Source organism: Syngnathus acus, chromosome 20 (assembly GCF_901709675.1).
Source record: "Syngnathus acus chromosome 20, fSynAcu1.2, whole genome shotgun sequence".
Classification (NCBI taxonomy): Eukaryota; Metazoa; Chordata; class Actinopteri; order Syngnathiformes; family Syngnathidae; genus Syngnathus; species Syngnathus acus.
The window spans coordinates 8,046,263-8,074,050 of NC_051104.1; the positions used below are offsets into that span (position 1 = coordinate 8,046,263).

At 51.4% G+C, this 27,788-nt stretch overlaps 2 protein-coding genes across 8 annotated transcripts; one reads left to right on the forward strand and one right to left on the reverse strand.

Annotated features, from left to right (window-relative positions):
- The first annotated feature begins 554 nt into the window (after window positions 1–554).
- Window positions 555–23,574, forward strand: sulf1 (sulfatase 1). 6 transcript variants are annotated; one of them, XM_037280089.1, is made up of 22 exons: window positions 556–803; window positions 3,388–3,534; window positions 8,567–8,824; window positions 9,057–9,296; window positions 9,412–9,563; window positions 11,249–11,418; window positions 13,905–14,055; window positions 14,128–14,303; window positions 14,371–14,499; window positions 15,005–15,061; window positions 16,035–16,161; window positions 16,817–16,942; window positions 17,198–17,324; window positions 17,397–17,737; window positions 17,807–17,901; window positions 18,058–18,129; window positions 18,973–19,145; window positions 19,214–19,356; window positions 19,555–19,678; window positions 20,556–20,589; window positions 21,388–21,441; window positions 21,795–21,885. In XM_037280089.1, the coding sequence occupies exons 3-22, from the start codon at window positions 8,653–8,655 to the stop codon at window positions 21,820–21,822; spliced, it is 2,691 nt and encodes an 896-aa protein (XP_037135984.1). In that variant the 5' UTR covers window positions 556–803; window positions 3,388–3,534; window positions 8,567–8,652; the 3' UTR covers window positions 21,823–21,885. The 6 variants fall into 6 exon arrangements, with proteins under 6 accessions (XP_037135987.1, XP_037135990.1, XP_037135989.1 ...); XM_037280090.1 differs by having other exon boundaries at window positions 21,391–21,441; XM_037280092.1 differs by lacking the exons at window positions 20,556–20,589; window positions 21,388–21,441 and adding an exon at window positions 22,412–23,574 and having other exon boundaries at window positions 555–803; window positions 21,795–22,330.
- On the reverse strand, window positions 23,190–27,410 carry pcolce2b (procollagen C-endopeptidase enhancer 2b). Of its 2 annotated transcripts, none has more exons than XM_037279483.1 (9): window positions 27,181–27,410; window positions 26,999–27,107; window positions 26,352–26,607; window positions 25,642–25,766; window positions 25,340–25,476; window positions 25,100–25,266; window positions 24,720–24,803; window positions 24,016–24,183; window positions 23,190–23,918 (listed from the first exon to the last, which is right to left on the reverse strand). In XM_037279483.1, the coding sequence occupies exons 1-9, from the start codon at window positions 27,246–27,248 to the stop codon at window positions 23,764–23,766; spliced, it is 1,269 nt and encodes a 422-aa protein (XP_037135378.1). In that variant the 5' UTR covers window positions 27,249–27,410; the 3' UTR covers window positions 23,190–23,763. The 2 variants fall into 2 exon arrangements, with proteins under 2 accessions (XP_037135378.1, XP_037135379.1); XM_037279484.1 differs by having other exon boundaries at window positions 23,190–23,894; window positions 27,181–27,407.
- Window positions 27,411–27,788: the final 378 nt, after the last annotated feature.

The following is a 27,788-nucleotide window of genomic DNA, read 5'->3' on the forward strand; positions in this document are numbered from 1 at the left end:
TGAACTTAATAACACCACAACTGATCAAACTGTAAAGTAAATCAAAGAGTCCAACATGCTAAGTTTAGACGATAAAAAATGGTGCAATAAGTATTGTGGTGCCACTTGTCTTAAATTCAATCCAAGAGGCCTTCAAACATATTGAGTAGTTTTTCCTCAAACCTTCAGATACCCGGGTCTGTCATTATTTCATGTTTGTGGCAATATTTATGAACGATATGCCACCATTCGTCTCCATCTCCCTCCTCGACTTTGTCTCTGACACACACACACACTCACTCATTTTGCTCCCCCCTCCCTCCCTCCCTCCCTCCCTCCCTCCCTCCCTCCCTCCCTCCCTCCCTCCCTCCCTCCCTCTTTTAGTCTCTCAGGTTACCAGTACCAGGGCTTTTCTTGCTTCCCAACTTGTGATTGTGTGTCCTGCGCCGTGTCCTTGTCCCTGCCTCCCGGTTTGCGAGGAGCCACCCAGCAGCCGGCCTGTGATTGGGGCAGGCTAGCACGGGGTGGGAGGTGGCAGCGCAGGAGGGAGGGGGGGGGTCTCTCTCTCTCGACACGGCGGCGGCGGCGGGTGAACTGACTGCTGCGGGACGTGTTTCAACAGATGGTCGAGGTTGGAGGGTGTCATCACATCGGAGAGGGGATTAGAGGAGAGAGGTTGTCTTCCAGGAGCTGTGTGGTCCCCCCTCAGTCCTCCCTCCTCAGCGCCATCAAGTCCTCTATGAGCGCACGGAACACTGGCAAGACTCCTTTTGCTGCACGCTGCCAGCCTGCCCTGCTCGGCTCGGCTCTGCCCTGCCTGCCAGGTAGGTTTCCAAATATTCTGCTGGAGTCGAAATTGGTAGCTGTGCTCACTTTTACAACTCGGGATGACAGGAATTCCCTCTGTGGCAAATTCCTCCGTCTCAAGGGATTAGTCTGCGGCACATTCCATTAATGTCATTTTGTTTCACCACCTTTTGTCTGAAAGTCGCGAGTCTCTCGTATGGCAGAGCGAGAATCCAACATTTCCCCCATCAGTAGGAAAATGACAAATGTCCGTGTTCCGTTAGGGACACGACACGCTCGTCACCGCGGGAACTCACAAAGACTCTGAATGTCCAGGACAGACCTATCAAACCTCTATCAATGGTGTCCATCTTAAACCTAAATGGACGAGCTGCTTGCGGAGGAGCTGTCAAGTCTTGGCGCTCCTCGGCACCTCTCTTTTGCCACTGGGTGTAACTTTACCTCGAGCGAGAAAGCAAACGGTCCAGTATTTATATCCGGCGACGGGGTCGCCTGAGCTGTGAGAAGGCGCATGGGACGGGACGCAGCGGCCGGCCGGCCGGCCGGCGGCGCGAGTGAAAGCCGCTGTTGTGCGAGCCGGTGTTGACCCTGGTAAACCAGCCGTAGCTGCGCTTCCTGCCCGCTACTTGAAGTACTTAACCCTGGCCGGCTAGGTTGTGAAGGTTGCGGCTTTTTAAATCAGACGCTCTTGACAAATGTGGCCGCCAAAGTACTATGACAGATCTTGATAGGTTGCCGTTCTCGCTCGTGTGAAATGATCCGATTGAAAGTTGCCCAGTCGAAAGAAAAGGTCCAAACTGCAATATTTCAATGGCAAATGTAGGTGTTACGCCATTCCCACCAGCTGACGTGTCGCAAAAACTTGTCCAATGTAGTGAAGGGAACCGCACAACAGTTTTCTTGTGACTCGACCGCTGACAGGGTTCATTCATATTTGACCAAACACAGCCTGGAATTGTTCTTGGTCCACTTGTTTGCTGTGCGTCAGGGTTCTGATGATAGTCTTCACTTGGACAAAATGCTGGAGTTGCCAAACCTGACAAGTGTCAAGACAGCACAGTGTTCACAACAGACAGATTCGGTCTCAGTGTGAACAGAGAATTGCTCTCAATCCACACTCGTCCACCCACTTCTTTTGTGGGCCTGGGTTGATAGCGTTCACACTTGACCAAAGGAGTTTGTTCTTCCTCTCTCTCACCGTGTGGTGTTTAGACTGCAAGGGTGGGCAATTTAAACAGTTTAGCTTCAGCGCGCTACAAACAATAACATGAGTGAGCGGCAGCTGCTGCAAATGATCAGGACTTTGGTGGGAGGGAGGAGGCTTAGGGTTTTTTGTCTCTGGCCAAGTCAAACATTATTCCAGTAGCAACTCTACCATCTTCGGAGTCACTAAACTGCCATTCCCGTCACTGAGTTTATCTAATGACTAATTGGCGGGACAAATTCTTGCGGCTCGTTTTGGAACGGTAGCAGCCAGCTATGTGTCGTATCAGGAGATCTGCTTGCGCTCCATTTTCTTAATTAGTTTTGGTTGCTGAGGGGGGGGTGACGAGATATGCATCTCACGGCTCTCTTAAGACCGCCCTCTACTGGTGACTTCAACTCATTTACACAATGTTTGGTGGCCAAACAAAGAGTTTTGATTGATTCAAGAGAAAGGCTATCATTGACATGATCACAAACGAGATTAACGTCATCAATGTCGAACCTATTGACGCTTCAGCGATTAGCCGTCGTCGAGCCATTTCAGAGCTTTCGTGCGCTTATTTCTATATATTTTTAGAAGGTATCTCCAGGGGTAACACGCCATGCAGCATTGAACTATTTTAAAGCTCACAATGCCCGTCCCCCTGTCCCCCTGTCCCCAACCTCCCCCACCATGTGTTTGTTCAGCCTCTCATTTGAGCGGCGAAGGTCAGAGCAGGCAAACATTCGAGTCCTCGCCATCACTGGAAGGAATTCTCATGCATTGCTTTGCTAAATTAGCCTTTTGCTCACTGCGTCTGACCAAAGCCACTGAAAATAAAACGGTAGCTCGTTCTTTGAGCAGTTTTTCTTTTTTCTGAAAAGCCAAAATCCATAAGAATTGATCGTTTTGCTCTGTTGCCAGACAATCGGTAGCATTCGCACAGCTCAGCCACACGAGATAAATAGCCGACTTTGATTGGCAGCGTGATCGGGAGGCACGAGCGTAATCTTCCCGCGTGAATAAAAGAAACATCGCAGAACGTGTACACACGCGCACACCATGTGCAGGCTTTATGTGGCACCCCCCAGAGGGTCGCACTGTCCCTGCTTTGTCACCCCCTTGTCTAATAATCCCCTCCCCACGGAGAAGCAATCTGTTTTAGACAGGAAAGAGAAAGGGCCTTGTCTGTATCGTGTACAATTAAGCCAGCCTGTCGGAATTCTTACTTTTTTTTGGTGGGGGGCGCCACTTTCCTTTCATGAGCCGCTTTTCCAGAAAAGAGATAGTGGGGTGGGAGGGTCGGAGTGAAGGGCATGGATGGAGAAGGGGGCGAGAGGGGGAGTTGCAAATGAATGAATTCCTCGCCCCTCCAGTCCAGCACTTCCACTAATAGAAGCTCGCGTTTGTTTCAGCTCGCCTGCTTCTTTTCTTCGCTTCACCCCTGGAGCCGCTGAACCCATTCAGCCTCCGCCAGCCAGCCAGCGCGCCCGCCCGCCCCTCCTCTAGCCGTGCGGCGGACCAACTTGGCCTCCGGCCACCGTCGCGTGGACGGACCTAAGGTACCCCCGGCTGGCCACCTGAGCGTCTCCTAGGCAACAAAGTTTACAAACCAGGTTACGGCATGCCTCGGAAAGCCGCGGGCGATGGAAACGCGAGCTCCTACAGGTTTTGATGTCTGCGTCTCTTTAACTCTGACTAATCTTCAGTGCGACCCGCACGCCATACGATCGCCTCCCCCGTATCCACTCATTCGTGAATGCCCAGAACTGGCACAGGTGCAATTGGGCGAATCGTTTTTTTACGAGCGCTGTCACGTCGGCGCGCGAGACGTATTTGTTGTTTACGGCGCGCCGGGTCACGCTGGCGGCGTCTCGTTTTTTAAACAAGAATGCAAAGTCCGGGGGGGGTTAAGTTTCACTCACGAGCCGCCCGAATCAAATCGCTGATTTTACGGAGAGTGACCTTAAATGATGCTCCCCGGCTTGACGTTTACTCCAATACTGTGATTATGACAAGACTTTATCGGTGACTCTCCGTTTAGCTATTAGTGGAGATGAGGTCCTACTCAACCACACAACACTCAGCTCTTTTGTGCGCTTCTCGGTACAGCAGTGTTACAAGAACCTTTGTTATTGAGGGCGCGGGGCAATCCCAATTAGCATCATTAAGCCCTCATTTGGAGGTGGTAAGACATTTAAGAAGCGACTTTTGCTCTTCAACTTTGCGTTTCACCCTTCAAAGTGGATTAGAGCGCCGCTTCTGAAGGCTCGATTCATGGAAAGGCGAGCCCGCCGCCGTATTCTCAGCGGAAAGCTTTTTCAAGCAATTCAGTTAGCCCTCGCTCTCGTTTGCGGTCGGAAGGGGGCGATCGTTTCTATCGGGGCATATTTGACGTGTGGGTACAAAAGACACGGGCGCCACCGCTCGTACGATCGTTCTCTTGACTCTCTCCAGAGCTCCTGCGGCCTGATGGAGTGTTTCTGATGGGGCAACGTGGCTGGAGAATTACAAACGTGTTGTATATTCTTGTATTCATCGGCGGCTCACTACTGCAACTTGGCATGAATGGGTTTTCATTGAATGCTCAGTGGGCCCTTTGTGGCCCGTAGGCCAAGTGTTGCCCACCCCTGCTCCAAACAAGGCAGTCTGCTGGTACGACCTTGGCTGCGTGTGCTTTAAAATCAGTTTCCCCTCTTAGCTGCTTCAAAATTCAGCCGACCACCTCGTGATTTGGAAAACCTTCTTGGATCAGGATTCATTTAATTGCACATGAGTGATGGAGTTTGGGAGGGTATGGCCTGGCAACCTTGGCGATATAAAGGATCTCTTACCAAGTCGGGGATAAAAACGTGCTTTGAGGGAGTTCAGTATAATAGTCAAGGTTGACGTTTGGCCAAGGCAAGGTCGTTTTCCTTCAACTTGTCATGTTGATAGAAAGTAGTGTTTATGGTGGTTCCCATTCTGCGTTAGCATTAGGCTACCATTGCTGTTGTTGGAAATAGGTGAACATTTCTTTGTTGAGCTTCTTTTTTTTTTTTTTTTTTAATTGCAAAGTCCCCATTAAGGCACAGTGTCAAAGTACACATTTTTCCCAGCGCTGGATTTTGGTCAAGCAAATCATCAGATTTAAGGGTCTGAACACACATGGGTGAAGACCCGCAGCCAGCGTGAGGACAGAGCTCTCCTTCAGGGTGCTCAGCGCCTTTAATGGGGAGGCCTTAGCGGGAGCTGTGCGGGACGCCGTTAGCCTTGGCCCGGCCGGCGTTGGCGGCGGACCCCGACACAGGCGCTCCTCAGTGTAAAAAGGCCCTCGTCAGTCCTCGTGGCAGCTGACCAGCCAAATTCCCTGGGATTACAGAAATATTTGGACAAGCCTCAATGTTAACATAAGGCCTTCCCATAATCATTTTCCCCCTCTGAGAGCGAGAGAGAGAGGGGGGGGGGGGAATCAGAACGCGCCGCGGTACGTCCCGGCGTTTTGTCCCGTAGACGGACGGACCGGAATAAGTATCCAGGGATTTTTAGGTGCTCCGAAATGGCCATTGTTCTCGCTCGCCGGTTGACTGATTTATTTCCCAGCGGCGTGGCATCTGGTTTGGGTTTTGACTCGCATCTTGTTGTGGGAACGTGAACCTCCTCACCTCTCCCGCCCTCTTCATGTTAACGTGAACAAGATCCAGCCTTTTGGCCAGAGATTTGTGGATACTTAAAGTGGAGAGTGGAAATACCTGGATCAGTTTTCCGCCGTGTGTCGGAGCAAAAGCATCGGCTTATTTGTCTGCTCGGCGCGTCTGCTGTTTTTCAGTGACAGCTGATAAATGTTCAGAGCGAACAGAACCCGAGCCAGATGCAGCTTCTTGGCCATTGTTGAAATAAATAGGCGAGCCAATCACAACCAGAATCTGACGTGACTTTTGTTCCCTTGGTTACCCGCGCCCCCCCTTTCCTTTGTAACCCACAGAGTACGTGCGGGTAGCCTCAGGTTGCTGAGGTTGGCTTCCACAAGCCACCATCAAAGCCACATGACCACTTGGGTCAGGGCACGGTCAGCATGTGGCTCGAGGGCCCCAAAACCAAAGGATGCGGACTGCCAAGCCAGTCAGTCAGTTCGACAGCACCGCAAGCGAGCGAGCGAGTTCCTCTATTATGTTGGGCGCACAAAGCGCACCGCTGTCATACTCAATAAGCGGCAGGAAAGCTGCTTGCTTGCGCCATCGTGAGTTGCACAAAAATGTCTCAGGCGGGGGGGGGGAAGATAAGGTGAGGTGAGGTTTTGGACGCAAAGACTTTTGGAAAGGGCCACAAATGTTTGCTTCCAGCCAAAATGCCAAACTTTGTCTTCCTTTTTTTGTGGCTCTGCTCGTAATAGACATGCAATTCAATTTGAGATTATGAAACAAAACTGGATGGTCCCGGGGTTATGTTTTGATGGACGCCTACAAATTGCTAATACTACTCGAAAGGGGCCACTTGAAAGCAAAATAGTACGCCTCGTGGTTCTTTTCAGGGACGGGGTTCTTGAGACGACTTTGTGGCTTTACTCGTGATAGACGTCTCTACCAAATTTCATGTCGCAAAGTAAAACTGGCTCGGGGACTGAGTTTTGAAGCTGCTCATGTCGTGTTTTCTTTTTTCTTTTCGACTTGAATGACAAAGAATTTGTGAAAATGACATCAAAGTTTCGGGGGGTTTGTGGATTCGGCCGCAAGTGTTTTTAATCATGCTCTGTTATAAAGTGTGATTTACAAGGCAGCAGCATGTAATGATTTCCTTCTTCACTAGAGAAGGCGTTGTGTCCGCATGAGAACGCCATTTGAGTCGGAGGATCCCACCCACCGAATCAATCCAGTGACCTAGTAGCACCATTAGCAAACATTGGCTCGGGTTCGTTAGCGCCGATAAACCTCGCATGAGAGCGAGCGGAGCCGAAGATCGGAGGTGACGCGCAGTTGGAGCGGACGCCGCCCGGCAGCTGCGTGACCGCCGCTTGGCCCGTTCCGGACAGCGGAGCTATTGATAGCCTTTTAGCCGAGCGTATCGCTAACATGAGATTTGTGGCAAATTCCACAATGACCTTTCTTGTCCTCGCTTTAATTGGCGTCACGTGATTCTGGCGGCGACCACTCGTGCATTTCCCTCAACCTCTTTTTCCCTCCAGGCAACACATGGAGAGATCTGATTGGTCCCCCCCAAATAATCTCACAGCATCCAAGAGAAATGATAGAAAAATGAATGAAGACACTTTTCTATCACAAGTATTAAGATATAGAATTTCGGTTACAAATGTGGTTTAGTGGAGTCTCACAGTCATTTTTCTTTTCTTTTTTTACGTCGAATGCCTGGCTGACAGTTGGTTTTTCACAGTTGGACAGAAATAGAGACGTGACATTTATTTTTTGTGCAGAGTCATTGTTTCTGGTAAGCGTTGCAGTCGGACCCTCACCGCAGGAATACGTGTTTTATTGCGAGAAAGTCTCTCCGAGATTTTTGGGTGTGCGAGAGATTCGATGTGAGCTTGTGTGTTTGTCCACGCGGCCGGCCGAGAAGATTTAGTCTGAAAAGCCCCACAATCAAGCCGGCCAGCGCCAATGTTTGTACAGGGCTGTCACGATGACTGGCTCTGGCTGTCTCATCTGCAACGGCGGAACGGCGAGCGCACAAAGTGCTCTTAAAGCGCCGATTATCACACGTCTTGTCATATCGCCGGACGAGAAGCAGACGCGCGGCAAGAACCAGCAAGAAGCGTTTGGTCCTTAAGTGGATTTGTTGATGCATTTAAAAGACGTGACTACGGCCTGGGTGGATTACATCTGCCAGTGCGCGCGGTGAAATTCATTTGCAATTTCACCGGGTGCCAAGCGTCATAACAATAAGGATTTCAAGGTCATGTTTGAGGGCCGTGAATTTAATAGGGCCCACAAATGACTTGAGAAGAATTGAAATGGGGCGGAGCCATCCAGCCGAACTTAACAAGGCTCAGGTGAGCTGCCATTTTATGTCGAGCTCATTCGTCGTAAATAGAAAGCGGTTTGCCAAAAGCTATTTCTCTTGATGTGCAATCCAATTGTGGTCTTTTTATTAGGACGAATGTTTGGAAGTGGTTCATTTTATACTCGGCCTTGTTTTACGGGCGGGCTATAGGGGCCTTGACATCTGCGAAGCGCTGCTGGTTATCTGTGATTGGCGACTGCGGCGGCGAGGTTAATGTGGCGGAACCCTCGCGCTGCCCCCTGAACGCCGCCTCATCCTCCGCCTCCTCCCCTAGTGTGGTCTCATCCTCCCGACTGTGTCACGCTTGACTCATCGCGTGGGAGGAAGGAGGGGGGAGGGTTGAGTGATGGGCAGTAAGCGCTCCGCAATTGGCCCACGCAGGAGAGCGCTCGTAAGCCCGAGCGGCCAACGGCGCGGGCTTTCGGGCGGGCTCGGCTCGGTCAGACGGGATGAGGTAGGGATGGAGTCGTTCCGACGCGCGCCGCTTCAACGAGGGAACGTGATGTGAGCTGGTGATTGGAAGGGACAGGAGCGAGAGAGCGGCGGGCTCGGTCTCCTCTGTTTCTCTGCTGATTCTCTTCTCTTGGTGCTTCTTCTCAGTTGAGCACAGTCGGGCGTGAGTGAGCGGCCCGGGCGGACCTCCCTCCCTCCCCTCGACCCGACTAAGCGCTCCCCAAACATCCAAAATGCTGCCGCGGTGGCTGTCCTGCCTGGCGCTCCTCTGGTGCTTGGCTCCCGGCGTCTCGGCCTACGCCACCACCCGGGCCCAGGGCCTCAGGGGCCGCATCCAGAGGGACCGCCGCAACATCCGGCCCAACATCATCCTCATTATGACTGATGACCAGGATGTGGAACTAGGTAAGGTGGATGCAAAATCTCTGAATTTGCATCTTTGATATTGACCTCAAAGGCTGAAAAACCCAACAAATGCAGTGGCTCACATGAAATATTAAACACGGGCCCCCCAATGGCCATCTGTCCCATTATCTGTGCACATTGTAATAATTGAGAGAAAATGTCATCTGGAGCAGAAGGTTCCCCACCATTCTTCCAAAGGTCAGCCTCTTCCTCGTCTTCTCCCTCCCTCCAGGCTCTCTGCAGGTCATGAACAAAACCCGCAAGATCATGGAGGACGGCGGCACCTCCTTCACCAACGCCTTTGTCACCACGCCCATGTGCTGCCCGTCACGCTCCTCCATGCTGACGGGCAAGTACGTCCACAACCACAACACCTACACCAACAACGAGAACTGCTCGTCGCCCTCCTGGCAGGCTCAGCACGAGCCGCGCTCCTTTGCCGTCTACCTCAACAACACCGGCTACAGGACAGGTGGGCCGGCCGCACATTTACGCCAGGCTGCTGCTGTTTTGGTTAGCACTGAATGCAGCCATCTGTTGAGGTTGAAGCACTTGCTTGGAATGGTTTTATTCCCCTCTTCTCGTAGCCTTTTTCGGCAAGTACCTCAACGAGTACAACGGCAGCTACATCCCGCCTGGGTGGCGCGAGTGGGTCGGACTCGTCAAAAATTCCCGCTTCTACAATTACACCGTCTGTCGGAACGGTTACAAGGAGAAACACGGCGCCAATTACGCCAAGGTATGTCTTCCCGTGAAATCCTGCAATCAAACTCGAGACAGTCGGTCGATCCCTCTCACGCAATTGTTTCCCAGAAAATTACAGGTTAGATCTCCTCCTTATAAACACAGACGCGGCGGCTTCTCTTATCACGATGCTGCGCAGGAATTCTGGCGGAATTAAAGGGGGTGGGTGACTTTATTATGACTCGCCTGGCATCAGTGTTTAGACGCTAACATTTAGGCAGCCAAATGATAAGTCGGCGGGGTGATAAACACCGCTTTGGGCTCAGGCTCCACCAGGAATGCCTTGGTGGGAAGTCGTTAAAACCTCTCGCACAGCAATCGGGTCGATTTTTCGATCTGTTCGTCACTTGACTATTCTTCTGATGGCTTTTGACTTTGAAACAGATTGCTGTTCTTTCTCTTGCTCACTTTGTGGAAACAGGCTGGTTACTATCCAGCGCAATTGCTTTATTGTTTTTAATTGCTAGCTAACAGGCTAGCACCTCTTGTCGCGTAAAGGAGGTAAATGGGTGGTTCTATCTTTAGTCTTTGTACTGTTAAGTACAGACTGGGAGTACTTTTGCTACCTCTGAAGGAATGCGAGGGGAATTTGGCCAACGAAGATGAACCCGCCGGCGGTCGCTCCTGTCCCTTTTTGCGGCCGTCTGGCCTGCGTGTTTTCCGAAGAGCTGTCAGTGAGCGTTGGCGGTGGTGTGCCAACATCTTCCCACGCTTGCCAGAGATTTAGAGCTTGTCAACCTTTCGTGACGGACGGAGGGACGGAGGGACGGGGCAAACAAATGTTTGAACGGCGGCGGGAGGCACATGAGGTGTTTACAAGGCTCCAACGTGGTCAGCAGTTTGTGGTTTTTGAAGCAAATGGACACGCTATTTCCTATTTGGTGAGGAAAAATAAAAAAGTGGACTCGCACCAGCACGACAAGCAGCCCGTCCGTCTCCCTTTTAGACGCTGTTAGGACCTTCTTCAAACATTGTGATCTGATGAGACTCTGGTGAACTCAGAAGCACCCTCAACCACAATCTGGGAATTGGGAAATACCGTTTGCTCTTTTAGCTCAGGGCTGTGCTAAATTAAACGAACAAATGGCACGACTTTTCTATCCCCATTTTTATGAACCGCTACTAAAATAGCTGAAGAAGAAATCTTAGACACAGTAGCGTAGAGAAGAAAACAGCTTTTCCAAAGCGACAGTGCGGCTTGTCTAACATCCATGCACACCAATTGACACGGTTCAGGCACGTGCGGTGGTAGCCTTGCCCTTTAACAGCTCGGCCTAGTCATAAAAGCCTATTTGTGACAATCTACCTCCCCCCCCCCCTCATTCTGAGCACGCGGCGTACGCCAGGCTCTTGGAAACTTGGCAAATTGGGGCACATTGAAAAGCAGAAGACACTGTGTCCACAATAAAAGTTGTATTTTTTTTTTTCCCAGAAAACAAATGAAACGAGTGACTGCAAAAAAAAAAGAAAAACGGCAGCAGACTGATCGGCATCCGGCAGAGTCACGTTCGATAGTGCAGGGATACCCGAGCGAGGGAACAACCCTTACTCTGTAACGGGCGGGCGGGCATAATGCCAGCTGTTGACTCAACAGATCGGTGCCGGTGCCGGTGCTGCGTGTACTCGCTGAACCCGCTTCACAGCCTTCTCTCGCGTGCTTTCTCCCGCTTGCTCTTTCAGGACTACTTCACCGACCTGATCACCAACGACAGCATTAACTTCTTCCGCATGTCCAAGAGGATGTACCCGCACCGTCCGGTGATGATGGTCATCAGCCACGCCGCCCCCCACGGCCCGGAAGACTCGGCCCCGCAGTACGCCGAGTTTTTCCCCAATGCCTCTCAGCACATGTGAGTAGTCCTCCAGACAGTCCAAAAGCCACTATTTTCTGACAAAACCACCTATTTTTGCGCTTTTACAAAACGAGATGAGTCTAGTCATTGGTCCAAGGATATGTCAGACCATTCAACTGAAAGTCAAAGTCGAGCTGAGTTTAGCCTGGGCTGTCAGTGGAAGTTACAAAGAGTGCATTTGCAGGTTGCCGTGACAATCGCGAGTCTCGGCAGCTCACGTTGGCTCCCTTCAGGTTCCCGTAACACACTTTCCAAGCAAAAAGTTGTGTTGTGACTTTCCCAGCGCCCCGCTTTCACCGTCACTTAGCCCACTTAACATTCCCTTCCTCCCGCCCGCCTGTTTGCCCTGTCGCTCCATTCATCCCCTCCGTCTGTTTCTTTCTTCGTTTTGTGCCCTCCCCTCCCTCACATGGGACTTCCTGACCCTGTCCATATCAATCAGTACTTTCGCTCTCTCTCTCTCTCTCTCTCTCTCTCTCTCTCTCTCTCTCTCTCTCTCTCTCTCTCTCTCTCTCTCCCCCCCCGCACATCCCAGAGGAATGCATTGTGTAGTGTGGAGAGCACCCTTTGTGGCAGGCAATATTCATTTATATTTAGGATGACCAAAGGGGGATCGGATCATGCGTGGGATGTTTTGGTGGCGCTTACACATTGGAATGAATTTGCTTTTCACAGAGTCCATCTTTAGTCGGTGCAGAGTCAAAAGTCAAAAAAAGTCAAAGTCTGCTTTATTGTCAATTTCTTCACATGCCAAGACACAAAGAAATCGAAATGACCTTCCCACTATCCCACGGTGACAAGACATAGTACACAATATACATACAAGTAAACAACACACAAAATAAAACCAAGAAGCAAAGCATCGTCGTGTCACGGTTAACGAGCGTCACCTAGAAAAGTTATTGCTGATTTGAAAAGAACTCCAAAAAAAGTGCAGTTGCTGTTACTAAGCACCAAAAACACTACAGTTGGTGTCACCTTTTTCTCATACAGAAGTGTGTGTGATAAAAAGGTTTATTTATTTGTAAAAATATTCGAGTGCTATTTTTCTTATTTAAAAAGAAGACACATGACCAATATTTCTGTCTGTAACGACTTCTTTCCGATTAGACAGCGTTTCATCAAACTTTGATCTCCAATTCCATTGAAAGAGCCACACACGGTGAAGCCACAAAATGCTGCTCATAAAAAAGAATACGCATATTTGTTTGTGTTGTGAGCGGTGTTGTCGTGGGAAGAAGCTCTCGCTGGCATTAGCCCCCATTAAGCAGCCATAACTCTGACTGCATCAAGTGGCGAGGTGGCAGGAGTAGGCGTGGGTGGCGGCGGCGGCGGCGGCGACTCGTAAATCATAAGCGCAGTCTGTACTTTGGACAGCGACGCTTGCTTGCTTGCTTGCTTGCTTGCTTGCTTGCTTGCCGGGGGGATGTGTTTTATTAATGCGATGAACATTCCTGTAGGTTTAACCGCTGTGGATGGGATGTGGTTTTCCCAACAGTCTAAGAACATTGAGTGTTGCTCAAGGGAATGTCAGTAAGGAGATATCGGTGTTATCCAAGTACCTCATGTGACCTCCGCAGCGCCCATTTCACCGGAGACAGGTGCCTTTTGTTGGGGCTTAACAGAGCGCCCGCCCGCCCGCTCGCTCGCTCGCTCGGCTGAAGAGTTCACGCTTGCTCACAAAAGCAACGCGGCTCTCCTAGCAGCTCCTCATTAAGGCGCCCATGAGTGGAATGCGGCCCGTTCCATTTGCGGGGGAAATTCGTGTGGCACTACCAGGAACATTTGGTCCATTGGTTCCTGGAAGAAAAGCCTTGACTACATTTGCATTTCGCGAGAAGGAAGTATCCAAAACGTATCAAGGCACGTATTGTTTATCCTCAGCGAAGAACGGCTATTACTGCTGCTTTGTTTTTGCAGTCTGACAGACTGAACGTGGTCTCGCTAGCCACGCAGACAGGTGAGCGCCGTCTGTCAGCAGTCCTCCTCGGAGCCAAGAGCGCGGCGGCGGCGGCGGCTGCTGCGGCTGCTGCTGCTGCTGCTGCTGCTGAGTCTGGTCTCTGTGCGAGAGGCCGGCCGGTCTCGGCCGGAGAGGGGCGCTGGCACTGCACTGTCGAGACCTTTTCCCAGGACGAACACAGGCGCTATTGACGCCTGTCAAGCGTGGCGGACGAGCGTGGCACCTGTTAGCCAGCCGCCACAGACGGCCTCTCACAGCCTTGCGTGCAAACATTGCTACAAGAGGGATCTTTCACAATATGGCCTTTGGAAACGTATACACCAGTCCCCTGCGCTATTAAGATAGCATGCTGGAGTCAGGGAGAATAAACGCTAACCCTGCAAGCATTGTTGCTATATTATCAGTCTACGTGTGTCGCGACACCATTTGTGTTCAAATGAATTTGAATTTGTTTTTGGTGTTCACTCACTCACTCACTCACTCACTCACTCACTCACTCACTCACCGGTCGGTTTCCCACCAGCACGCCCAGTTACAACTACGCCCCCAACATGGACAAGCACTGGATCATGCAGTACACGGGCCCCATGAAGCCCATCCACATGGAGTTCACCAATTTCCTCCACCGCAAGCGGCTACAGACCCTCATGTCCGTGGACGACTCCGTACAAAAGGTACCTGATACAGCATTTTTTTGGGTCCCTTATTCTGTGGCTCTTTTCTCACGCTGTCCCATTGTGCCGCAGGTTTACGACATGCTGGAGGAGACGGGCGAGCTGGACAACACGTACGTCATCTACACCGCCGACCACGGCTACCACATCGGTCAGTTCGGGCTGGTCAAGGGCAAGTCCATGCCGTACGACTTTGACATTCGCGTGCCGTTCTTCCTGAGAGGGCCCAACGTGGAGCCCGGCGCAGTGTAAGGCAACCGCTGACTTGTTTTTAAAAGTATGCCTGCTGTCAAGGTGAACACTGTTGTATTTTAGAAATCCTCACCTGGTGCTCAATATCGACCTCGCGCCGACCATCCTCCACATTGCCGGGCTAGACACGCCCCCGGACATGGACGGAAAGTCCATCCTTAAGCTGCTGGAGCAGGAAAGGACCGGCAATAGGTTGGTGTGGACACGACGAATATTTGTAGCTAACTTTCCAAATGTAGTGCGTGAGCGCCCTCCGGTGGGCTGCAAAAGAATCACCGGTTGGAATTGCCGTATTTAATCTTTGACATTGGTTTTGTTTTGTCAAAAAATGGCCCCCGCTGTTGCCCGTGTCAGCCAATTGGACGCTCGGCGAGAGACGTGCTTGAGGTCGCTCCGCTGCAATTTGTTGTTTCTCGACACCACCGCAAGGGGAGGGCCGAGTGGAAACTGCCGAGTTTACTTTGTGGCATTATGGAAAACAAACAGAGAAACAAAAGCCAGATGAAAAGTATGTCACTTTGACAGTATCAAAAGCATATTTCAGCTTTTGATTGGTCCAAACCTAAATTACGGTGAATTGTTTTAGCTTCAGCTTTCTGAACCATTGTAATCGTTTAGTGTTTGTAAGCAGCGTGCCTTCCATTCTGTATGTGAACACCCACCCCCGGCCTTACTATCCGCTTCTTTGTTTTCCTAGATTCAAACCCAACCGGAAACCCAAAGTCTGGAGGGACACATTCCTTGTGGAGCGAGGGTAAACCGGAGCTTTTTCTTCCTTTCTCCCCGAACCTTTTTCACCACATGCATATCATCCAAGCACTTCTGTGAACCTCCAATGTGTTTTTCCAGGTGATGTGTGATCTGACAGACGGTTTCGGAAGTCTGTGAGGGTCAAGCGAGATTTATTTCTTTTCTTTTCGGAGGCTAGAAGTACAATATCTATCAAACTCTGAATTTCCATTCGAAACTGGAGCGAGCGGCTAGAGTTCATACGATTTATTATCATTTCTTATTACAGCGAAAATTGCCCATAACGGAGAAATTTGATTTGTTTACTAACTGCACTATAGACAAGACAACCTCCCACAAACACATTAGGTGGAGAAAAAAAAAAAAAAAAAAAGACGGCACGAGCTGACGTCTTCATTCTCCTAATATCTTTTTTTGCCCCAAATTGCCTGGCTTGGCTTGGCTCTGGCTTGGCTCTGGCTTTGTTTTTTTCCACTCGTTTACCAGCAAAACATCTGCTGGCGCACGCACTTTGGCTCGTTTGGCAGCGGCCCCGGCTTTTCCCTCGCCCGATGTTTCTGACTTGACGAACCGTTGGCGAGCGAGGTATGCGTAGAGAATAGACTGACCTTCCTAATTTAGTTATCAGCGGCAAGACGGCTGTTTAATGACGGCGTGCCGAGCCTTGGCGTCACGCCCCCAAGCGCTCCAGATGGCCATCGCAAAGGGGCAGCTTATTCACTTGCTCATTTGTTGCCGTCACTCTGTCTGTGGCTTGCGCGTGAGGCCCGAGTTGGCAACAGGAGAAGAGGAAGGAAGGGGTGTGAGAAGAGGGGGAGGGTAGTTTGGTTGGCATGGGCCCGAGTGGTGCCTCAGCCAGGTCTTGTGGCGGCGGCGGCTGTGGGGCCGATGCCAAGCTGAGGTCAAAGCTGTGGAGAAATGTAGATTGTTTGTTAAATGAGCTCGACCCGGGATGACGAGGTTCTCGCCGCTTACAGGAAGATCCTCAGGAAGAAGGACGACTCGGCCAGCACCCAGCACACCAACAGCCTGCCCAAGTACATGAAAGTGAAGGAGACGTGCCAGCAAGCCGAGTTCCAGACGCCGTGCGAGCAGCCGGGACAGGTACGCAGAAAATGCCTCAAATCTTGGTTCATGTAGATTGTTGGAGTAGGAGATAAGGATTAAGTCTTGACGTTTAGTTTCAAATCAAGCATGAAGCAAAAGTATAAAAAGTACGATTTGACTTCCAACAACTTTACGACAACTGTGTGAGGTCAACGTGCTCGATCTCACCCCTCCCTCCCTCCCTCCCTCCCTACTCCTCTTTCCCGTTTGTTTGCTCTCCTGAACCTCCGGCGTGAAGGTTCGGTGGAAGCGTAAAGCAAAACAGATTGTTTTCATCCGCGGCTCGTTCTTTCGTTGGACCCCCGAGCGCCGGCCGCTCTTCCAAGAGGAATGTGTATCTGCGCCCTCGTTCCCACACTACAGATGTCTCTCGTCCACTTGCCACTTTTTTTTTCTTAATTCCTCCGCTGAACTGACTTCATCACGCCCGTAGAGAAAGACAGAGGATGTGCGAGAGAAAGGGCGTCGGTGTGTAATTATACGCTGACGCATTTTGGAGCGGACCCGACCGGCGAGTGCGATCGGAATGTGAAAACAAAATAAAAAAAAGAAGAAGCGGGGACTCCCCTGACACATCCGATTCATTTCGTGTGGTCGTGATGTTTGACGAGCGCCAGGCGATGAACTCATTCCTTCTGACGCTTCCATCTAGAAGTGGCACTGCGTGGAGGAGATGACGGGCAAGTGGAGGATCCAGAAGTGCAAGGGCGGCTCCAAGGAGGGCGGCTCCAAGGAGGGCGGCTCCAAGGAGGGCGGCTCCAAGGAGGGCGGCTCCAAGGAGGGCGGCTCCCAGGAGGGCGGCTCCCAGGAGGGCGGCTCCCAGGAGGGCGGCTCCCAGGAGGGCGGCTCCCAGCAGGGCGGCTCCCAGCAGGGCGGCTCCCAGCAGGGCGGCTCCCAGCAGGGCGGCTCCCAGGAGGGCGGCTCCCAGCAGGGCGGCTCCAAGCAGGGCGGCTCCAAGGAGGGCGGCTCCAGGCAGGGCGGCTCCAGGCAGGGCGGCTCCAGGCAGGGCGGCCCCAAGGAGGGCCCCCGCAAGAGGGCCCGCAGCCTGAGACCCCGCAGCAGCTACGACACCCAGGAGAGGGGCTGCCACTGCTCCGACGCGCTCTACAAGGCCTCCAGGTTGGAACGGCGCTCACACCGCCAGACTTCCCCCGGACAGCGTGAGTGCAAATCCGAAAATTGGCCACCGCTTCAAGGTCACCAATTAAAGTGGTCCGCGGATGTTTTGGCAGGTTATCGGCCGCGTTTCGTCCACACGCGGGCCGCCAGGTCTCTCTCGGTGGAATTCGAGGGGCAGATCTACGACGTGGACCTGCAGGCCGACGACCGAAGCGCCGTACGACGCCGCGCCCTCACCAAGCGCCAGCACGCGCCCGAGGACGAGACGGACTCGGGTTCGGACGACGGCTCCGAGGAGATGCTGGCGGACGACACCAACGCGGTCGGGTACCCTAAGTCCCTGAAGGTCACCCACAAGTGTTACATCCTGATGAACGACTCGGTCCACTGTGAGAGGGAAATCTACCAGTCCTCCAGAGCCTGGAAAGACCACAAGAGCTACGTGGACCAAGAGGTGCGTTTAAAGCACACTTCAAATGGCAGACGTACCGTGCGGACATTTCACAAAACAAAATGTCGGCAGATCGAAGCGCTTCAAGACAAAATCAAAAATCTGCGGGAAGTCCGAGGCCATCTGAAGAGGACGCGGCCAGATGAATGTGACTGCGGAAAGAAAAGGTACTCTCTTCTTCGCGCAGGATAAATAATATACATATGCCTGTGAGTGTTGTTCCACGCTATGGATATGGATGTTGAAAAATCCAACAGAGGAATTATTGATGCTAACTGTTAGCGCCGCTGTAGTCAGACTGTGCGTTTGTGTCTCTCCACCAGTTTTTACAGCAAAGGGGAGAGAAGCAAGGCTGAGAGGTTGAAGAATAGGAATGATCAGCTGCATCCGTTTAAGTGAGTGAGTGAGTGAGTGAGTGAGTGAGTGAGGGAGGGAGGGAGGGAGTGAGCGAGTGAGCGAGTGAGCGAGTGAATGAGGCGAGCGTGGCGCTTTTCAACTCTGCAAGCGTGGCGCTTTTCAACTCTGCAAGCCTGCATGCCCCCGCTTTGAATTCCTCAATTGAAACTCAATTTTTAAACCCAACTTGATTCAAGTGGCTTTAGAAAGTCTCAACTCTGTCCCACTTTCCAATTTCAAATTTGGATTTGTGTCAAGAAACGCAGCCTCCAAACACAGCTATTTTCTTACTAGCAGGAAAACAGATGACTTTGTAACCAGAAACATTTATTAGGCCACATTTGTGTCAGCTACAAGCAGCAAAGAAAATGACAAGCAACGGGAGAAGGAAAGCATAATAAAATCAGGAAAAATAAAAATAACGTGTCATGTTGGCAACTATTAAATTTGTCGACAAGCCTATCATCTAGACCCTTGTTTTGTTTTGTTAGCATTATGAGAAATCAAAATGACAGGGCCGTGGCTTTGATTTTTTTCCTATTGCGTCTGGAAGTGATCAGGTTGCATGCAAAGACGTGATGATTCACCCAAAATCTTGCAACAGACACAAAGCAGCTGGGCTGGAATGAGAATGGACCACGCACGCACGCACGCACGTGTCACCAAAGGTGGAAAAAAGTCGAAACTATGAGTTGTGCAATTTATATACAACTTTGCACGGAATCATAGACACGCCAGCGTTTAGCATTGCTATAACCCTTCGAACTTGTAATCAAGTCATTAGGGTGCGGCCATGTGACAGTGTGTTGTGTTGTGTTGTGTTTGTTTTTTTCGCATCCCAGGGAGTCGGCGCACAATCTGGACGGCAAGACGCAACTGTACAACGAGATCCGCCGGCGCAAAAAGGAGCGCAAGGAGAAGAAGCGTCTGAAGAAGGGCGACGACTGCAGCCTGCCGGGCCTCACCTGCTTCACCCACGACGACGACCACTGGCAGACCGCCCCCTTCTGGACACGTACGTCCATTACGGGCAATTCCGCTCAAATAGGGTTGATCCAAACGGTGTCAACATTTTTGCTACAGTGGGCGGCTTCTGCGCATGCACCAGCTCCAACAACAACACTTACTGGTGCCTGAGGACCATCAACGAGACGCACAACACACTCTTCTGCGAGTTCTCCACTGGCTTCCTGGAGTATTTTGACCTCAACAGCGATCCCTACCAGGTGGGACGCACGCCAATTGATGCACAAGCACATCAATTGCCAAACAGTCAATGAAAGCACAAATGATGAAAAACCTAGCAAGCGGCCCAAAATAGATAGATCCCTGTGTAGCAATAGAGGGGCAGAACGGGACTCAAAGCGAACACAAATGCTCCGATTTAGCAAAATACCAACTCAACCAGCATCTGTTGTTGTCAGCTGACCAACGGCGTGTACGAGGTGGATCGCGACGTGTTGAACTCTCTTCACGGCCAACTGATGGAGATGAGGAGCTGCCAGGGCTACAAGCAGTGCAACCCCAGACCCAAAGGCTCGGACGCGGGTACGTACGACGCTCGCTCCTTATGATGACACTTGACCCGGCCGGCCGGCCGGCCAACCCACGCACGTATCCGTCGGCATGTCGCATGATTGTACTGGGAATGATGAGCGACCAACGGCAACGTAGCCAAACGGTGCTCACGGAGATGCTCACGGAGATGCTCACGGAGATGCTCACGGAGATGCTCACGGAGATGCTCACGGAGATGCTCACGGAGATGCTCACGGAGATGCTCACGGAGATGCTCACGGAGATGCTCACGGAGATGCTCACGGAGATGCTCACGGAGATGCTCACGGAGATGCTCGTGAATGAGTGATGTGATGTTTGATTTCACCTGCGCACCCACAACCACCCCCACACACCCACACACGTACACACAACCTTCTTCCTCCTCCGTCTTTCTTCTATGTGTGCCTGACTGAAGACATAAGTGAGTTCACGAGTTGAAGTGAACCAACCATCCGGCTAAATCAAGACAATGACACTTTATGGAACATCGGCAAGCACATAACTTGGAAATGATGTTAGCTTCATGCTAACGCACAATGCCAAACGCCATAGGCGTGCTAACAATACTAGCATCTCTAATGGTGGTTATTCGATGCATTTGAGCACAAACAGCCCTGTCATCTTTTTCCTCTGCAAAGAACAACCAGATTTACTGTAAGCCTGTATTTTACTGCCTCCTGGTGGCCAAGGCAGGCACCAGAAGGAAGAGCAGCGGCTCAACTTCATTCCCTTCCTTCTTTTGCCGCCGGCCGCACACGCGATCGATCAGCTTTGGTTCAGTGTGAAAGAATCTTTTTGCCCATCTTTTCGGCGTCTCCTTTGAATCAGATGATTAACAATGGATTGCTTTTATGTTCCTGATCAGGGGGTAAAGATGGAGGCAGCTTTGAGCCACACAGGTATCCACCCACATATTTCTTTGTCATTTCTGTGGCTTTTTTATTTTGTGCCTCTTCTCCAGTCGCGTTAACACCTGCATGGGCCCCTCCTTTGCACTAATCCATCCATGACGTTTGCCAGTCTGCATGGGGAAGGCGCTAACATGTGACGCGAGCCGGCCCGTACTTTTTTTCCCCCCCTGTTGACGCACGCGGTCAAGTCGGATTGCCGTCGTTTTCTTTTCAGAGCGGCGAGCACTCTCCACCTCTTTTGGGAAACGCATGATCACAGTCTGTGTCGGCCATTCTAATGCACGTCCATGACATGCATGACATCATACCATCATTACCTCCGGGGATAGTTTGACAACTTCAAAAAACGTCACATAGCAAAGTATTGGACTCCACAGTCTCTGCTTGGCTGTCGAGCTCCGTTTTGGACAATTTGAGGAGACGTGACTGGAAACTCCAGCTTGCTCTGGAGATGTTCAAACGTTTGCTTCACCCGGCCGGGAACTCTAAGAAAAAATGCGAACTTGCCCTGCAAATATAAGATTCCAGAGTTCTTGCAGCTTGCACGCTGCTCTCACGTGAAATCAGTCAGGTCATGACAAAAGTAAACACTCATGATCTTATCCTGAGTGAAGAACTCCGCTGTCTCCACTTGGCTGCAGTGTTCTCCTGATGGAGCAGCTTCAACGCTGGAGAAGCAAAGGGAAATGTCAAACTATTCCATCAATGTCCACCATCATCATGATCATAATCACGGTCATCTCATCCGTGACGAGAATCTCAATTTGACGTGTGTTTGTCGCTTACCAGGCGACAGCAGCACGGAAAGCGCTCAAAGAGGAGACCGATCCTTTCCTTCCTGTGAGTCCACTAGTCGGGTCTCACCACAACACACTCAAAACAATGCATTTATTTAGCATCCCAGGAAGCTGTCATTGTTTTGCTTTCTATTTTGCATTCTGCTGCTGCTGCTGCTGCTGCTTTATTTGCAGATTTCTTTGGCTTTTGATTCCAGGTTGCAGAGCGACCGCGCGTCTTTTCACTTCCCGTGTGTGGCTTTGTTTTTGCGGCGGATTGTCGCTGCAGCGTTTCCTCGGCGGCGGCATGCGTTTGCACCGCTTGACCGAATGCATGACGCTGGAGCTCCATCCAAATTGCATCCTCCCGGTTCTGTCCCATATAGATCCTTAAATGTCTTTCCATTCCTCCTTCAGGGCACTCTGGGACGGACGACAGGGTTAAACTGCCCAACCTGACGGAAGAGGACGTCAACTGGCAGGGACTGGAGGATCTGTATAGCATCAACGAAAGCCTTTACGACTGGAGGCCCGACTACAGCCCGGGAGCGGACGACTGGGCCAACTTCCGCAAGGACCTGGACCGCCTCTTTCAACCGCCTGTTTTTTTTAACCAATCCCGCCCCACGCTGGACGACGAGCTGGGCTCTGGGGCCGCGGGCAGCGGAGAGGAGGCTGGGGATGTCTGGCCAGGCCAGGACGTCTGGTTTAGGGGAGACCTTCCCAGGGTCATCGCGCTCAGCCCTCCGCCGTCACAAGAGAACAAACCCGATCCCGTTGTCAACGACTTACCCGAGAGGAACGCAGTCCAACCCCAGGGGGACGCCGTACCCACTTCCATCCTATTGCCGACACCCGAGCCAGATCCCGTTATCAGCGACCCGTCGAAGAGGCAACGAGAGCGGGAGACGGGGCAGCGACCCCGGTGCGTTACTCCGGGGGGCGGCGGCGGCATTCCCGGCCCCAGCGGCGTCATTCCCGGCCCCGGCGGCGTCATTCCCGGCCCCAGCGGCGTCATTCCCGGCCCCAGCGGCGTCATTCCCGGCCCCAGCTCAACGCCAGCATCCTCCCCGCCGAAGAAACAGGACCCCGTTCAGACAGACTCGCTCCAGGTGCCGAGGTCGTGGCCCCAGGTTGTCCCGCCGACGCCCTCGTCTGCTCCGACGCTTGAGAAGAAACCAGATCCTGTGGCCAAGAGGCAAAGGGGGGGGCGGCCTCAGGTTCCGGTGCGCCAGCTGGAGGAGCTGGATGGGGACGTGTTTAGCGGCGAGGGCCCGACCGAGCTGCACACACGGCACGACGCTATCCTGCGCGCTCACAACGCCCGAGAGCTCCACCCCACCCACGTGGACGCCACTCACCCCGGCACCATTAACGACGAGGGCGACATTTTCCAGGACCAAGGCTTCCTCCCTCTGCGGCCCAACGTGAGGTCCGGCACTACCGGGAGCCCCCGAGACCGGCCCGCCCCGCCGAGTCGGGGCGCCGCAGTGCCGCCCCTCGCGTTGGTCTTGGAGGGCAGCGGCTCTCTGCCTCAACCAAGCGATCCGCAACTCTGACCAGACACATGACTGACACGTCAGTCATTCAGACTTGCATAATGACTTTCAAAGGTATTTTTTTACTTTATTATTAAATTTATTATTAGCTGACAGTGTTATGATTTCTTTCAAGAAAAAAAAATTATATATATATATATATATTTAGATCAAAGCCTTAATGCAGCTAAGTGTTGGGATTGAAATGGAATAATTCCATGCATTTTGTTTTTAAGGAGTGTGAGTGCGCGGGAAAAAAAACAACGCTCCCCAATGCACTTTGGAACTTTTTTTAATGATGTCCCTTTTTTTGAAATATGTTGGATGCTACGGTACAAGAGATTTTGTTGTTTTGTTTTGTTTTCCACTGGTTTAGCTCATAAAATGTTGACTTATTTACATTGTAAACACATTTAAACACTTGAAATTGCGTGTATGTGTGTGTGTGTGGAAGGTTCGTGTCCCATTAGTCATAAATAATAGCAATCAAAATGGATTTTCAGACACTAATTTCAATCAATTACATTCACTTTTGCACATTGCTTTGGATTGTAAGGCATGGTGCTCCTGTATGATCGTGCGTGCGTGCGTGCGCCCGAGCGAGCGAGCGAGCAGATGCTGGTTGCTGGAAAGCCATGACAATAAAAACCTCTCAACCATCCCAGCATTGTTTGTCAACAACGTTTTGTCACATCGTGGAGGTCATTGTGCTGACTAAGCTCCTGGTAAATACTTTCATACTTTAACTCCAGTTTTTATCAAAAAAAAAAAAGCATTTATATTAACTCTTTAATTAATTGAATGAAGTAATTTGCTCAGGTAGCCATGGTTTTACGTGGCCCCACCCCTCAGCAGCGCTTGTTCGTCAGCACGCCGAGCACCTTCCGGTTCTTGGTCTTGAAGGCCAGCACAAAGTGCTGGGGGCTCACCGTGCCGCGGCCCTCCTCGTCCACGTGGCCCATGAAGACGTAGTTCAAGCCTGGTGAGGTCACACACACAGAGCCTGAATGCGGCGGCGGTGGAACGACGGAGGGGAGGGGAGGGGAGGGGGCCACGCGTGAGAATGTGCGCCACTTCCACACGGGTACGGTGGTACTCACCTCTCCTGACCAACGGGCACTTGTTACACAGGATGACAATCTTGGTGCTCATGGTCTTCCCCGCCTGCTGAATGGCCAGGTTGCCTTCTTTGTACACGTTCATGATGGACACCGTTGCGTGGACGCTGCCGCCACGCGCCACTGCCGAAATGACCGTGCCGCTAATCACTGTCACAGACAGCAGAAGACAAATTGGCTGACTCACTCGAAGATATATGTAGTATTTTCACAAATGGCCGCTTTGGACAATTTCACACTTGATTGGCGGGCAGCTACGGCATAGCGTCAACTATTTTGACACAAGCAATTTCAGAAGTACTACATTTTCCATCATTATGCCTTTCATATTTTGGGTTTCCACCCGAGCCTGAGGTGCCCACACCAAACACGGCCCCGATGCCAGTCCTCCTCCTCTTTTTAGGAATGCCAAGCAAACCGAGTCATGCGGTAAACATCCCGCAGGGGTAAACACCGGCGGGTGAATACACGTCATTTATGGAGGCTTAACGCCACAGGAGCGCTTTCACTGTGGCTGGCCGTACTGTACGTTGGCCTGGCCCGGCCCGGCCCGACCCGGCCCGGCCCGGCCCACCTCTCAAGGACGCCTTTGAGGCGCCTGCCTATACAGAGGCTCCTGACTTCAAGAACAGAATAATTGTCGATAAATGTTTCAAATAGGAAGGATAAATTGCGGACAGCCTCACCAAAGTTGCTGGAGCAGAAGTTGCTCTCCAGTGTGCCTCGTCGTTTGCACTTCTGCCGGCACAAGGCCACCGAGTACTTGAGTGCTGCAAACAAATGCGCGCATCAATAATACATTGTCATTTTTCTATCAATTTGTCTGTTGCGGAAATGGCGCATGCAAGCAGGCCCCGCCCCCTTTTAAGGCACATCGATACGACAGTAGCTTAGGATGAGCCCTGTTTGGACTTTCCAGCAATACTGTTTGTGATGGCAATGCCCTTATGGCAAACTAACAAGGTGGAGGGGAAAAAGAAGCACTTCTCCCCGACCGAGCGAGCGAGCGAGCGAGCGAGCGTTGTTGTCATATCCGCCGAGATGTAGGATGAATGTTGCTACCTACGTATGGGCCTGCTCGTGACCGGCTGTGTGCTTGTGGGCGGCGGCGGCGGCGTGGTGACGGAGAACTTCTTGGGCCGGAACTTGTAGTGGGCGATGAAGCCGTCGGCGGTCAGGCTGAGATCCGACAGGAACTGGACGAGGAGCCGGTTCCCCTCGGAGAACACGGGTCTGCCGAGCCGTATGACACGGGGGATGTGCGAAACGGGTCGCGACAGAACGAGCGAGGCGTGAGACGACCTACGCCGGGGGGCTGTCTCCGCAGTACTTCCCGATCCTCCTGGCGTCGTTGATCTCACCGCCGTTGAAAATGGACACGTGGTCGTAGCGGCAGTAGTTATCACGCTCCACGTCGAACTTCTCGAACTTGACTTCGATGATCTGCGACCAAGGGGGCGGGGGGGTTAAACGGGAGTCTTCCATCATGCGGCCGCTTCAAACGAGATGATGAAAGGGTACCAGCGCAGTCGTTTGCGGGATGACGCAAAAAAATCTCACATTCCAGCCTCTCGAAAAAGGCTTGAGATGATTTTTTCAGCTCTTTACCTGGTTCTTTGGTGCCACTATGTGCCAGGAGCAGGTGACACCGGCTGGGTAGTCCCTGTCGGGCCAGTTGGGAGTTTTGAACGTTCCAGAAGGTTTGTCCAGTCTGCCCCCACAGTACTGATCCCCTGTTGAGACAATGTTACTTATGGGCCCATGTCAAAGGACTTGGACGGATCCCTCACATGAATGCTATGCTCTCAGCGCTACGTGGACCCCGAAGTGATGGGGGAGTCCCACTTCCACACACTTCCTTGCCACCAATGACTTTCTTACAAAGTGACACTGGAGACAGAGCAGCAAAAGCTTTTGTGTATTGTTCACTTGGTAAATCAAAAGCTAGAAAGTGATTTGAAATGCCACTGAGCCATGTTGGGAAACAAACTAGTCATAAGTGAGCCCTGTGATGGTGTTTTGTCGTAGGGCAGGCAACATGTTGGAGCCAAGCCAGCTAGCTGCCTGCCTGCCTGCCTGCCTGCCTGCCTGCCTGTCCAACAGTTGCTCTGGAACGGGCAACCGGCTATCAAAATTCCTCTCGGAAAGCAAAGCAGACGAAGCCAGCCTGCAGAGAGGAAAAGGCTGTCTGACCGTGCCGTGTATGTGTTGTTCTTTGCGGGGGGTTAGGGCTCAGCCTAAATGCCCGCCAGCCCGAGAAATATCACTTCCGGCTGAGAGAAGATGTCGCTCGTTGTTGTCCAAGAAGGAGAGGCTACCTCTCTCGTGCGGCTGCGCGGCAGAGAAAACGGACAGGAAGCCGCTGCCGGCCGTGTTGGCGTCCGACACCATCTGCAGCGTCATCTTGTTGCCGGTGGAAACCAGCGCCCCCGGTTTGAACGTGCCGCAGAAACGGCCGAGTCGCTGGCCGTTGACGTGACCGCTGTACACGTCCACGTAGTCGTAGCGACACAGGCTGTCGTTCTCCAGGTCGAGGGAGCGGAACGACAGCACCACCACTTTGCCCTCCGGGACCTACAGTGTGGATACATTACAATTGTTAGAGTATAAAGTAGTGGGCTCGGATCGGACGTTTCCAAACGACCGAGATCGGGAAATGAAGTCGTTGATCAGTCATGTCAAAAATACAATGTATGCTGTTAACACTGCCTTAGCATAGCTTGGTGACAAACTACGCGACTCGGGCTACGTTGTCAGAGCTTTGACATCTAGTATTACAGGATTCATGCCATTGATTGAGATTCACTGCTACTAATAGAAGAATAGATCTTTCTTTTCAGCCCTTTGTCAATTCAGATTAGAAAGCACACGCTAATAATACAGAGGAACAAGTTGAGTACAATTTGAATACATCGTAGCATGAAATAGATCCATAAATTGCTTGCTTGCTTGCTTGCTTACTTACTGTGATCCTCCACACGCATTTAGTATTTGGGGGGTAAACTCCTGGGTAGCCCTGACTCCCGATTATTCCAGATTGTCCAGTGATGTTTCCCCCACATGTAAAAGAGGGCCTAGGGGAAACAAAACCAGAAGACTGAATACACAATCTGCTCCATAGTGAAGAAAAGTATGCACGCAGTTAACCTTCTCTCGGACTGCCCGTTACAGACTTGGGCGAGGAGGACGAGACACCACGCGCAAACCAGCCACATTGTCGCTCGGTCGGTCTGCCTGACTGACTGGAGCGGGCTGCTCGCCTGCTGCTCCAAAGTAAAGTGGTGGAAGTTCCCGCAGCAGTAGCGGCAGCAGCAGCAGCAGTAGCAGCGGCAGCAGCGAGTCTGCAGTCTGGAAAAGATGAATGCAGCGTTTGTTTCGATGGAGGAGGAGGAGGAGGAGGGAGAAGGACTTTTTTTTTTCTACCAAAACATTATTTATCATGTTAACATATGCACATTATATAGCACATGAACAGTATGCACACAGCATTATATATATATATATATATATATATATATATATGTTACTGTCATAACACAAATATAGCGTCGAATTACATATTCTTTACAGAAAGAAAATAAATAGTAACCACATATGCTTTACGTCATTGTATCATCGATATTATTTTGAATATATTAGTTTTATTGTTTTAAATGTTTTTCTGACTTCGATTTTTTTAAAAATGCAACTCAAAATGTTTATTTTTAACATGAAATAAAGAAAGGATTCCTTCTTGTTCGTTGTAATACGGACCT

What these genes read in the sequence shown, in the direction of transcription:
- sulf1 (XM_037280092.1), top strand. Translation starts at nt 8,653, where the DNA reads ATGCTGCCGCGGTGGCTGTCCTGCCTGGCGCTCCTCTGGTGCTTGGCT. An exon ending in TGACCAGGATGTGGAACTAG is followed by an intron (nt 8,825 to 9,056) that starts GTAAGGTGGATG and finishes CCCTCCCTCCAG; the next exon opens with GCTCTCTGCAGGTCATGAAC. An exon ending in CGTGCGAGCAGCCGGGACAG is followed by an intron (nt 16,162 to 16,816) that starts GTACGCAGAAAA and finishes GCTTCCATCTAG; the next exon opens with AAGTGGCACTGCGTGGAGGA.
- pcolce2b (XM_037279483.1), bottom strand. Translation starts at nt 27,248, where the DNA reads ATGTGGCTGGTTTGCGCGTGGTGTCTCGTCCTCCTCGCCCAAGTCTGT. An exon ending in AATGCGTGTGGAGGATCACA is followed by an intron (nt 26,608 to 26,998) that starts GTAAGTAAGCAA and finishes TCCACACTGTAG; the next exon opens with GTCCCGGAGGGCAAAGTGGT. An exon ending in CTTCTGCTCCAGCAACTTTG is followed by an intron (nt 24,184 to 24,719) that starts GTGAGGCTGTCC and finishes TGTCTGTGACAG; the next exon opens with TGATTAGCGGCACGGTCATT.